The sequence below is a fragment of the Physeter macrocephalus genome, chromosome 21, assembly GCF_002837175.3.
Source record: "Physeter macrocephalus isolate SW-GA chromosome 21, ASM283717v5, whole genome shotgun sequence".
Classification (NCBI taxonomy): Eukaryota; Metazoa; Chordata; class Mammalia; order Artiodactyla; family Physeteridae; genus Physeter; species Physeter macrocephalus.
Window position 1 is genome coordinate 79,175,055 of NC_041234.1, and position 13,544 is coordinate 79,188,598.

A 13,544-nucleotide genomic window follows, 5' to 3' on the forward strand; every position below is an offset into this window, starting at 1 on the left:
AAAAAAAAAAAAAAAGTAGTGAGGGTGAATGTTAAATTTGGGGTAAACTTGGTAGAACAGTGTTGTGTTTTGATGCAATTCACTGAGCTGATGAAAGGAGTTCATCAACAAATGAGCAGAAGGCCCTCAGTGAAAAATTTCTGGGAGGATGCAGAGAAAGTAAATCAAAGGGTAGAGAGAGTGCCAACACATAGAGAGAGGCTGTGATTTCTGTCTGGATACCTCAGTGAACCTGTAACTGGGTTTTTCTCTTTACACACACATTTCCAGAAAGCTCTGCCTGGTGAATTTTGGCCACACACGGGCCCTCCCCCCCACCTGCCTGCTCTGCCTGTTCAAGCTGCAGTCAGGCTTCTGTCATGAGGTGGCACCAACGTCCCTCCAGTATCAGAGTTCTCTACAAAGAACTTTATTGAAAGAGCAAAAAGGAAAAAAAAATACAATGTTCTCCATCAAAAGCCAGTGTATTGACCTATGTATAAAATAATTCTAATTCTGTCTGAAAAAATTGATAGGTGTTAAAGAAGCCATAAAAACATACTCCATGGCATGAATACAACGACTCACCAGGTAGCAGCAGTGCATTGACAGTCAGCGGCATAGGGAAACACACGGCCCTGGGAAGGTAACTGAGAGGAATGGGGCACAGACTGGAGTCTGGACTGCTGTATCCAGTGTCCCAGTCATGGGATGACAGACAGGATGTTGGGGAAGAACTGGGCAGCCTGTACAGGAGTGGGTGATGGAGGGTAAATACGCTGCTCCCTGGGAAGGACCCTCTACAGTGTGGACATGTCAACCTACACTGATGAGGGAAGAGATACGTCAATGAACATGATGTAGATTTGGGGTCAACAGCAGGTGGAACTACTTTGATATACATATGAATTTTCAAAACAAAACTGGATTCATAGTAAACAAACCACTCCAAGACATCTGCTACTCTTTGCAAAATGTACTCCTTTTCCTTAAAAATGAAAAATGAAGATGGCTGCAACCAGGTGGCCAGATCAGAATGTCATCTCTGAGACTTTCAGACCAGGGTGCTCAGCAAGGGGAAACGAGGGGTGGAGGTTGGGGTCTTGGTATAATGGCTTCAACCAGAGTTTTCTGGAATTTTTCACCACCTGGCAGCAATCCCTCTGTATCTATCATTTTCTGGGTAATTGAATCCTGAGGTTGGAATCCAGCCAGAGTCTGAACTGAAGACAAAGTTACACTAGCAAGAGGGGGGTGATTGGGCTAGAGGAGACTGAGAAAGAGAAACACATACACACTGAGATATGCTGTCAATTCCATTTTGATTCTACTTCATCTCCCCACAAAACTGAATACAATGAATGCTCTTCCAAGGTAACGAATATATGTGTACACGTATGCACACTAAGATCTTCATCATCACTTCTGAGAATCCTGGACGTTCATCCCAGACCAGGTGGAGAAAGCCTGCACCATTGCCTGCCACTCCATGGAGAGGGTGGAAATGGAGCTAGCACAGCATGTAGGCTTTGGGATGAGGAACACAGACTCAGTCTTCTTGGGGTTGGAGTCACTCACAAACAGCTCGTCATTCACGATGCAAAGACTGGAGGAAATATGGACTCTCAGAAAACTGATGGTTCACAAGCGCAACAATGATCCTGTTCCCACTGGCACTCAGCAACTAGATTCTTTCCAGACCCCACTTGTGTCTATCTCCCAGGTTCCTTGACTGGTACCTCTGCCCCTCCCCACAGAGCCCACCTGTGGAGAGACTGTCTACCACCTTCACTTGATTTATAGGTTTATCCCCAACCCAGGGACAGTTTCACATTTACCCTTTACCACAGCCCAAGGGGTGGACACTCTGATCCCCATTCTCGGAAGAAGACACTGAGTCACACAGAGGTCATGTGACTTGACCAAGGTCACACAGCTAGTGAGTGTTGTGTCAAGGAGGGAACCCATAGGCCGATTCCAGAGCCCATGCTCTTCTTAACCACTAGGCTAGACTGCTCCTGGGATCTCCCTGTTGGTTTTCCACAATACTGAGTAAACCTAAGGTCTGTGCCACCACATTCCCACGGCCCTGAGCCCAGGCGGGGATGGGCATTCCCGCCCACAACAGGGCTCTCACCTGGAAGAGCTGGCGGGGATAGCGATGAAGGTCCGGGTGAAGGCACGCACACAGCCCTGAGAACTCCCTTCCACTTCAACAGCAAACAAACAACAGAACCCCTTAGAGCCGCACGTGATGTACACGCTCACACGGCGGTCCCTAGTCAGGGTGTGACTAGACACTCAGGCTGAGAGGGCAGTTGTTCACGGGGGCCAGGGTGTCGGGAATGGGGAGGGCAACTATAGGAGCAGTCTGCGCCCAGTGACAGGGCCCCTGACAACCACTTCACAAGTTTCATGGGATGCATTTTTCACAGCCACCCAAGAGGTGGATATTACTACCCCATTGTGCAAATGCGGACACTACGAGGTTAAGCAACAGGCCAAGTTCTCAGAGTAAGGATCTGGGATGAGAGCCAACAAACTCCACAGCCTGTGTCCCCAACACCCAGGGTGTGCAGGGCAGACAGGCATGGACACAGCTCAAACCTGGGTTGTCTGTGGGAAGACTGAGGGCTGGAGAACACAGGGGGAAGGGGAGGGGAGGGGAAAAGAGGTGAAAGAAAGGGAAGGGAAAAGAAGGGAAGGGAAGAGAGGCATAAGGAAGGGAAATGAAGGGAGGGGAAGGGAAGGGGTCAGGGAAGCTGCGTGGTTCTGGGAGTGAGCCTGGCCAGGGGGAGCCAGCAGGGGGGCATCTGGGGTGGGGGTCTACACACACTCACCTTCCTTGAACACCCCACTGACGGAGAAGCAGAGCATCGTTTCCTGAAAGGGAAGAGCCCAGGCGCCCAGTCACCACCTCCACCTCCTACCCACCTGCGGCTTCCTGGGCCCGCCCTAGGGAGGAAGCAGGCGCTCACCGTCTGGAACCACGTGTCCACCACGAAGGAGCTGAAGTCATGCTGAGTCTTGGGCAACACACAGAGGGTGTGCAAAATGACACGTTTTGTGTGCTTCAGCAGCTGGACCCGCAGGTCTGTGAGGGGAGGGGAAGCAAGCTAAGGTCAGGGGCTGCCACGCCCTGGGCCCTATGATTGACCCCCTTCACCACCCTTTCCCACCCAGTCTTCCCATCACACACTCACGGGGGTCCTTGAGCTTCTTAGGGTCAGAGGTCAGGGGTGAAAGGGCCCTGGAAATTCCATGGGCAGGACTACAGTTTGGATCATCACCGTGGGTTCCCCAAGGCCTGTGAAGAACGCGGTTGAAGAAGACCCAGAGCCTTTGTCAGGTTCCCACGGGGCTGTACCATCTCCCTCCGCCCAGGACTTTTAAGGGTCAGTTTCAAAACTGTAACTGGGGCGAGACCTAATGGGGTTCAGAGTAGTTTGTGGGTGCTGTCAGTGCCAGTTAGAGGAGTCAGTGAACAAGGAATACACTTACCAAGGTTAGTAACTTGGGGAACAATTCCAGGATGGAGCTGCCAAAATCAAGACAAAACAGAAAAGTCAGTGAAACTGTGGAGGTGACCCTCCTCCTCATGGGAGCAAGTATACCCACACCCCAGTGCCCCAGCCTTACGGGGCCCTGAACACGTCCCCCATCGACTGGCACAGAGGGAGAGCATGCCCTACCTCCCTCTCCGCCTCCCTCCCTCCCTTCCTCTCCTTCCCCTGGGTAGCTACCCCCCAAGACTGCCCAGACTCCCTTCTCCAGTGCCACAGGGACCAGCATTTCAAACCCATGCTGCAGGGGTTCTTTCCCCTCCCTTCTTTCCTCCAGGGCCCCACTGAAGGCTGTGGGGAGAAGAGGGAATGGGGTGTGTGCCCGAGGCTCTGCTACCTCACTGGGGGTCCAGCACTCTGCCAAGGCCTGGACCAAGACCTGGACTCCCCCCATGGATGGCCCAGGATGCTGGGGCAGGGAGGTGAGTGAGGTGGAGCTCAGAAGGGAGGGAGGGAGATGGAGGGGATGAAGACAGAAAGGGATTGAAGGTACGAGGGGAGAGATGACAGAGACATACGGGCCTAGAGACAAGGGAGAGAGAGAAAACAAAGGGAAGGGAAAGAAACTCTCCCGTGGTAGGGGTAAGGGAAGAAGAGAGAAGAAAGGGGAAATGGCGCCCCTTTTGCAGCTCTTCACCTGCCCCAGAATGGCTGAGACACAGCAAGTAAGAATGTAAAATATGCACATATTGGGCTGGGGGCCCATTGGATGTTGGTTGAAACTTTGTCAACTTTGAGATGCAGAGAGGAGAGCATAGGGCCTGTAGTCCTCCCAGAGGGCCACGTCAGCTGCCCCTTGCAAACGGGCACTTTCGGGAGTAGCTCAGGATCCCAGTGGATAACAGAGGATACATCTGACCTTATGTTGGTTGACTTATCAGGGAAGGTGGTGCACAGGGGGTTTCTGTCTGCACACATCCCTTCTGGCTCCAGCCGCTCACCCTTGTCCATCTCCCCTGCAGACTTCACCTGTGATGATGAGGAGGAACCACATGGGCCAGAGAAACAGAGCCAGGACAAGTACACCCACACCCCAGTGTCCCAGCCTTACGGAGCCCTGAAACGTCCCCCATCAACTGGCACAGAGGGAGAGCATGCCCTACTTCCCTCCCCGCCTCCCTCCCTCCCTTCCTCTCCTTCCCCTGGGTAGCTACCCCCCAAGACTGCCCAGACTCCCTTCTCCAGTGCCACAGGGACCAGCATTTCAAACCCATGCTGCAGGGGTTCTTTCCCCTCCCTTCCTTCCTCCAGGGCCCCACTGAAGGCTGTGGGGAGAAGAGGGAATGGGGTGTGTGCCCGAGGCTTTGCTGCCTCACTGGGGGTCCAGCTCTCTGCCAAGGCCTGCACCAAGACCTGGACTCCCCCCATGGATGGCCCAGGATGCTGGGGCAGGGAGGTGAGTGAGGTGGGGTTCAGGAGGCAAGGAGGGAGATGGAGGGGGATGAAGACAGAAAGGGAGTGAAGGTACGAGGGGAGAGATGACAGAGACATACGGGCCTAGAGACAAGGGAGAGAGAGAAAACAAAGGGAAGGGAAAGAAACTCTCCCGTGGTAGGGGTAAGGGAAGAAGAGAGAAGAAAGGGGAAATGGCGCCCCTTTTGCAGCTCTTCACCTGCCCCAGAATGGCTGAGACACAGCAAGTAAGAATGTAAAATATGCACATATTGGGCTGGGGGCCCATTGGATGTTGGTTGAAACTTTGTCAACTTTGTGATGCAGAGAGGAGAGCATAGGGCCTGTAGTCCTCCCAGAGGGCCACGTCAGCTGCCCCTTGCAAACGGGCACTTTCGGGAGTAGCTCAGGATCCCAGTGGATAACAGAGGATACATCTGACCTTATGTTGGTTGACTTATCAGGGAAGGTGGTGCACAGGGGGTTTCTGTCTGCACACATCCCTTCTGGCTCCAGCCGCTCACCCTTGTCCATCTCCCCTGCAGACTTCACCTGTGATGATGAGGAGGAACCACATGGGCCAGAGAAACAGAGCCAGGACGGCCGTGCACCCCTAGTCCCTTCCTTTTCCTACAAATCCATTTCCCTTCCTCTGCCAGGAGGAGGGAAACAGAGGCTGAGAGGCTCCTGGCTGGTACAGCTCCAGCACCAACCCCTCCCCGAGTTACCATTCCTGAGTATCCTTCCCAGCTAGACCCCTCTGCCCTCACCTGCTCTACAATTACTGCTGTAGCCATACCGGGGTCAGAGCGGACTCTCTGGATGTCAAGAGATTGCTGGGAGACATCATATCGTTCCTTCACGGGCAGCTGCAGAGTTAGGGATGGGGCTCAGGGGCTCTGAGTGTGAGGTGGTGATCGGGGGCAATAGGTGGGTCTGGCTGTGAGTGCACAGGTTGTGTTGAGTCCGCATTACCTTTATCTGCTCCACCTTTTCTGACTTCAGCTCCTTCAGCACAGAGTGGGGTGCATCACAGGGCTCAACAAAGATAGATATCTGTTGAGAACACAAGAGGGGCTGGGTAAGCTCCAGGAAATCTGAGCCCTGGGATCAAGCAAGACCATGCCCCTGTCCTGCCCTCTTGCCCCCGGCTAGCCCTGCTCATGCCCTCGACACACACCCTTTCATTAGCCTCATTGTAAATCACGCCGTTGACATTCTTCAGTGCGAAGGCAATGTTGGCGTTCTCAATGAAGAACTGGGCCTGCATTTTCTCATAGTGAAACTGTAGGGAGAGTGACAAGAGAAGCATAATATGAGACCAGAGCCATTTCTCATCTGGGCCTGCCATCTATCCCGTTTCCTCTCATCGGCCTCAATGTCCTCTCTTACTTCGACTGGGGTGAAGGGGACACTGCATTGCTTCTGAATCAAATTCAGCAGCCACTTCTCATCATATTTAATACCGAAGGGGATCTAGGAGCCAAAGAAATAATTGGGGAAAGAAAAGTGATACAATGGAATCCAAGGTTAAGATAAGACCCAGCTGTGTCTTGCTTTAGGATCTTTATTCAGGCTTTAGGTAATTTCTTAAGATAGGACAATATCTGTTATCGCTAACTTTTACACCAGACATGGACTTCCTAAATACCCTTTCTTTCCATTTAAATACTTTTCCTGAAATAAGCGACTTCATATCTTTCACATGTACTTACTTTTATAAAGTTCTAAGAGATCCTACCTAAGGCAGACCTGGCCTGCTGCTCTGACAAGGACCCCAGAGACTCAGCCTCCTCCCACACTCAGCTTGAGCCAAACTGCGTCTTTTGGTGTGAAGTTGCTCCATCTCCTCGGCAGTAGTTTCCTCCTTTGTTTTTAGACAGCCTCTCCCATGCTCCCTGCAGTCAGTCTGCTCCCTTTATATTGCTTCTCTGAACCTGCCCTCACATGATCTAGGAAGTTAACTCCTAGTAGTAACAAGACAGATGACCAACTCCACTGCCACGAGAGAAAAGTTCCCAGCATCTCTACACGCGCCCAACATGACTCCCTCTGTCATCTTCTTCTACATGTTAGGTCCATTTAGCCAGCACACTCACCCTGATCTTGAACCAGCTCCCCAAGGTCTCATCCTGCCTGTTTCTCTCCATTTTTCTCTCTGGAGGCTTTTGCTCTGTCGCCTTGTTAACATGGGTTTCGTCTTTTTTCTGAAAATTGCCTCTCCGATGGCAGAATGGAATGGCATAGGGAGCACTGTGGGGAAGTGGAGAGAAGAAAGTGTCCGTATAGTCTTGGGAAGTCTTCTCTACATTTTCCCCAATGATAGCAGAGCTACAATAAAGATTGCTCAACCATTAACCTGATCCCATCATTCCTCACTCTTCCAGGTTAGAGAGAAGAATGACATATTTAACTACAAGGTTGTGTTTTCCACTGGTTGATACTTGTCAGCCATGCTGCCTCGTCACTTACTATCTTACTCCGGTGTCCTTGTGAACATCACTTGTTGCTTGATCTCCATCTTGTTGTTGCTGGGATGAAGGATGAATACCAGACCTGACTTCTTCAGACCAATTGTTATACCTCCTTTGGTAAATATGCCGGCATCTTGCTCTTCTTTGTAAGGAGGTAACTTGCTTATTGTACTCTGAAATTGAGAATATCACACCAATTGTCTCAGTACCAGAAAAACTCCTGGGTAAATATCACGGCTAATGAAGAAATATCACCAACTTTATAATCTAAATAGGAAATTATCATAGTTAGGAAGAAAAAAAAAGGCTGAGAGACTTCACTGTGTTTCTGCTTCTCAGGAAATGAGAGGTGGGCAGCATTCACAGCCGAGAAGAAAACAAGCACAGAGGAAAGGGTCTGGACCCAGGGTTTAGTCTGTGATGTTAGTCCCTGCTCTGCTTGGTTCAGGTTATGTGATCTGGGACAAGTGGCTTTTCATCTCTAATTCTCTCTTCCCTGCTCGGCTCTAGGGGCACAATAAAACCTACCCTGAAATCTACCCTGGTGTGATGGTTCAAGGGTCAAAGGTGACCTCCCTGCCTGACGGAAGAATTAGAGATATGAAAGATAAGTCCGATGAAAAGATCCAGAATGGAGCCTGGAGAGACATAACATGGAGAATACCAAAAGCGAGGGGGAGGTAATTAAAGGTGATGCAGTGAACATACCTAACACATGGTTAATGTGAGTCCCGGAAAGAAGGGGAGGGAACAGTGGAGAAGTGGTATTTGAAGAGATCTTGGTTGAGAAGTTTCCAAAAGTAACAAGATATCAACTCAGTGGAACAGTATTATGGTAATAGGAGAGAAAGTATGCTTTAAGGAAAAGCAGTCCTAAGATATGGATTCATTTCATCATCTTGTAATGAAAACTCGGAAACTAAGTGACCAGAAGACTCAAACTAAAAGAAATGTTACAGGCTCTTCTTTGGGCAGAAGAAATATCCTCCCAGGTGGAGGCACATAGATACAGGAAAGAAAGACTAATGACATTTGTGAATATGTAGGCAAATTTAAATGAGTGTTCACTATATAACACAATGATAGTAATTTCTTCTGGGGATTTAAATATACAGAGAATGAAAATGCATGACAATAAATTTGGAGGGTATATGGAGTCAAAGTGTCTCAAGGTCCCCTAATTGTCTGAGGAGTTTTAAAGAACTAATTAACTAACATTGGACTGAAACGGCAAAAATGTACATTGTAATCTGAAGGGTAAACACTACAAGAACGGCAAGAGAATGTTTATCTTGCCACATGAGGTGACAATTTAATAGTTGTAAAATGTTAATCATTTCAAAGGAAAGGAAAGGAAAAAGAACTTAGAAGAGGCAAAAATGAATATACAGTAAGATAGTATATATAAACCAAATTACATCTACTTTTCCATTAAAAGTTTAAGATTAATATTCCAAATAGAAAGACAGCTATTATCAGACTGGACAAGAAACCTTCCATCAAATGCTCCTGAAAAGAGACACATGCAAATTTTAATCATCTAGAAAATTTGAAAATAAAAAAAAATGGCAAAACGTATACTTTTTCCACAGTAACCTACAGAAAGCTGGTATAACCCTATTAGTAAAAGAAAAGGTACACTTTAAAGAAAAAAGCATCACTAGAGAAAGAAGGAGATGTCTTTGTGATAACAGGTTCAATGCAATAAGGAGATATTAATAGAAAATTCTAAATTTGTATGCATGTCCTAAAATAGAGCCAAAATATGCAAGCAAAATCTAACAGAAATAGAGCATGGACAAATTCACAGTCACAGTGGGAAATTTTAACACAGCTCACTGAGTGATGCACAAAATGGCAGACAAAAACTCAGCTAGAGGGAGAAGGTTTCAAAATGTCAGTTAAGTTAACAAATGTATTTAATTGACATAGAACAATGCACATAACAACTACTCATCGGACATTCCAGAACAGATCATATGCTGGCCAACAAAGCAAGCCTCAGTAAGCTTCTGTGGACTCATACAATTTACCCTGACTAGTTAATGTAATATTCAGTGGTAATGGTGGGTTTTCTGCCCCTCCCCCACCTCATATAAATCCAAGGAATATTAGTTTACACAATCCCACGCCCCACCTAGGTGACCCTCCCTACTCTCCAAACCTTAGACCTGAGAAGATCACATGACTTGTGCCTTTTCCTTAGCCAGGGGAAATAATTCACCTCAGCCATGGCCATTTCCATAAGAGGGGAGGTTTTCCACATGGAATCAGGATGGGTGTGTCAGAGCCCACTTGGCCCGTTTCCTCAAGAGAGTGGGAAATAGAGAGCCTGAGCCCTCTGCATGCCTTCTCTAAAGGGCGGTCAGCTTGTTGGGGGTCCTGTGGGTTGGGGTTAGGGAGGGAACCCAGAACCCCTCCTGCCCTCTGGGGATCTGAGGACAAGGTCTCATGCTGACCAACTCACCCATGGGGTTGCCTGAAGGCAGTGATCTGTCACCACCCTCCTCACAGCCTGCTCGTGAAGAGAATCTGTGGATCTGGAGCTGGAAGTTTGGAGAATATCAGGAGGGGCTGCCGAAGAGGAGAGTGCAAGCCCCAAGCCACTTTGACAGAGCCACACAAACAAGATGGAGCCCTAACAGGAAGTCCCTTCCCCAAGGGCATAGAGGAGGAGAGCCCTGGGGGCCAGAGGAGACTTAACTTCCTGTAATTACTGCCCCCTGAGTTTGCTACCAGCCTAACAGCCAGGGAACTCTTTCCAACTGTACCGCCCTTGCGGAGGAGGCCATTTGGAATCAGGAGGCTTAGGGGACCTTGGTACTTCTGGTTACAAACACAGGGAGCTCTGTATGCCAGACTCTGGATCAGCTACACTACATTGTGTTCCTTCGTTCGGCAAACCCAGAGAACTCTGTGTGCCAGCTGTAGGCCAGGCTCTGTACTTGCTACATTGTCTCTATCCTTTCATGAATTCCTCACAGGGGGACTCTGATATCAGAATCACCAACTTTCCAAGGTTGCTGAGGCTTACTGAGGTGCTGGAGCTTGTCTAGGGTCATTCAGATGCTACCTGGGGAAACAGAGACTGAAATTGAGCTCCACGGAATGGAAGATGATTTCCCCAAGCACAGATTTACTAAGTTATTGCTGCAGTGTGGGAGATTGTCTTAAGTTAGTACAAAGTAACAGAATTTTCGGAAAATAGTCAAATGGCTGGAATTAACCTCAGCCCACCTCAGAGAGATAATACCAAAAACCAAAAGAAATACAAAAACCAAACAACAAAGAACAGACCTGAAAACTATAAACGAAATAGCAATCAGAGTTTTGTGGGTCACTGTAATGACAATAAAAGAAAACAAATCATGTATTTTCCTTTAAAAAAAAAAAAATGTCCTCAATGTAGATAGATGCCCCTAGTGGTCAGAGCCGGAATTGTAGCTCTGAAAGTTCCAGACCGGAGCGGTTTCGAGGCAGAGGGAAGGAGAGAGGAGATTGGGCTCCAGTGCATCAGTTAGACGTTTCTGGAATTTTCCACTAATTTCTGGAATTTTCCACCCCGTGTCCACAATCCCTTCCTGGATCTCTATGCACTGAGAAAAGTCCAGCCACTGAGAGAGGTGAAGAAAAATCTGCACATAAGTGTGTGTGAACATTTGGGGGTAAAAGAAGTGTAAGACAGAAATGCACATACCACACAGATAAACTGTCAAGTCAAAATTTGAAATTTTTTATTTCTTATGAAACAGTGTCATGTGAACTCTTTGATAACATGGTAAATATATGTGAACTTTTTTTGTTAGTTGCTTATTAGATATTTTCGAGCGTTCCTCTCAACAAATTAGCCTAATCACAAAATATTAAACATTAAAAATGTATACTTAGAAAATAAAATCATTCTGCACCTTCCATCTACATGATCCCCTCACCCTGACTCACAAATACCCAAGATATCCAATGTAAGAGGATTGGTGCACATTTTCCAGATGTGTTTCTCTTTAGGTGATGTGAATACCTAACTTAGAGCATTTGTGTATAGTTATGTAGTTCTATACATATTCTTTTTAAATTTTGCAATTATATAAGTAATTTTATGCAAATTCATTTTTTCACTTATTGTGACATCTTCAGATTTTCATTTTGTCAGTTAATGGGTTGTCATCTTTCCAGAGGTTATTGGAGAAGCATTTTGCTTCTTAGGCGAATTATTTGCAATTATCTTTTGTCCCTTTCTCTACTGATTAACAGAAATCCTTTTGGTTCTTGCACATGAGTACAAAATCTGTAATAATTTTTGAAATGTTGTCTCCCAACTTTCCAGTCTTTTAGTTTTTTTTCTTCTTTTGACAGGACAGAAATTGCTTTAATTTTCATGGGTTTTTTTACTTTAAAATAATGCAGCTATGACAGAAAAGAAAATGAGTAATACATAGGGTAGCATCAAATACTAGTCCACTGGGAATTCTAGTCTACTGGGATTTCTAGATTCAAAGCCTTGAGGGATCCAAGGCACAATGGAAAAGGGCTTTAGACCAAAATCTACATTGATGAAGAATGGGGAAAATATTTGAACCTGTGTTTGCTTATAGGAGATACCACGTAAAGTGCTTCTGGCCTAAAATAATTCTGTAAGTCATCATTTTGTGGCAAATGAAGATTTTGTGGCAAATGAAGCATTAAGGGGAGCCCACGTACATTAAAACTAGCAGCAAAAACATTTCTTCTGCCTCTCCCTCCCATGGAGGAGATCCCATGGAGGGGATCATTTTCTCCCCTCCATGGAGGTTAATTTTCCTCTGCTTCTACCTGGGCCCCACATGCCCAGCACACCCGCCCCCAGACAGTTCAATCCCTGTGGCACTCCAGGCTTAAGGGAGTGGATTTTATCTCCATCATGAACTTCCAAGACCAAGACATGGGTGAGAGGGTTGTTTGAGTACCCTATCTGCGTGGCATTGACACCAGGGGAATTCAAAACTGCATATGTGACCCAAAAAACCTTTTAACTGTTACAAACTTATATGAGAAATTGAAGGGAAGTTAGAAAAAGAAAACCTTGTCAATCCCAAACAAAAATGTCACATAGAAAGGAATGCAAATTACAGGAAAAATATTTTATAGGCAAATGTTTAATATTCTCATACATAAATAAATCTGATTAGTAAGAGTGTCTTTCAAAGTCTATTGAAAGAATTTAAATAAGAACTATACATCATAGCTAGTGGGAAGCTGTCGCATAGCACAGGGAGATCACCTCTGTGCTTTGTGACCATGAGAGGGGTGGGATAGGGAGGGTGGGAGGGAGGGAGACGCAAGAGGGAAGAGATATGGGAACATATGTATATGTATAACTGATTCACTTTGTTGTAAAGGAGAAACTAACACACTATTGTAAAACAGTTATACTCCAATAAAGATGTTAAAAAAAAAAAAAATAAAATAAAAAATAAAAATAAAAATAAAAAGAACTATACATCATAAACATATAAAGATTTAAAAAGTACAAAAACAATTATAAATGTATGTAAGTGCGTACATATATTTACATATGCACATATACATAAACATACATAACATGAGGAAAAGTGTATACATACTGTGAGCAAAATTTGGAAGAATATATATGTCATGTAAACCTGTTTATATAGTACTGTATACAGAGAAATATATCTGGGGAACATAAACTAAACTATCAAGGATGTACATCTTGCTATGTAACAAGATGAAAAAAATATAGAAAAATATTTTCTCTAATACACATTCTTGCACTTCATTAGTTTATAAAGATAGCAATTTGAAATCAGAAAAATAACTGATGTAAAATTTTATAGCATAGTAGTATATACCTGGTTGGGAATTTTCACTACAAAAATAATAGGTGTGTGGATTAACGGTATATTTCTAAATCTATATGCTTTTTCACATTACTTTTGTCTCTCAATTACACACATATAGGTTGCCCGTCATAGTTGGGAGGGAGAGGCAGAAGAAATGATTTTGCCACTAGTTTTAATGTACGTGGGCTACCCTTAATGCTTCGTTTGCCACAAAATCTTCCAGAAATGTCACTCTGAATTAGACCTTGCTCACTCCATGCTTCCAAAGATTCCTGCTGAGTGATGTCTAAGCTGCA

General features: G+C 46.0%; 1 protein-coding gene across 1 annotated transcript; it reads right to left on the reverse strand.

Annotated features, from left to right (window-relative positions):
- Nucleotides 1-1,398: 1,398 nt before the first annotated feature.
- LOC102986802 (nuclear RNA export factor 3-like) lies at nucleotides 1,399-11,136 on the reverse strand (the record flags this gene model as incomplete). The annotated part of the gene is made up of 14 exons (XM_055081596.1): nucleotides 1,399-1,585; nucleotides 2,117-2,189; nucleotides 2,820-2,862; nucleotides 2,958-3,073; nucleotides 3,183-3,198; nucleotides 3,481-3,517; nucleotides 4,402-4,588; nucleotides 5,734-5,803; nucleotides 5,910-5,990; nucleotides 6,115-6,219; nucleotides 6,327-6,410; nucleotides 7,034-7,187; nucleotides 7,407-7,581; nucleotides 11,106-11,136. Coding segments are annotated over 14 exons (1,359 nt in total), but the record flags the coding sequence as incomplete, so codon positions are not given.
- Between the last annotated feature and the right edge of the window lie 2,408 nt (nucleotides 11,137-13,544).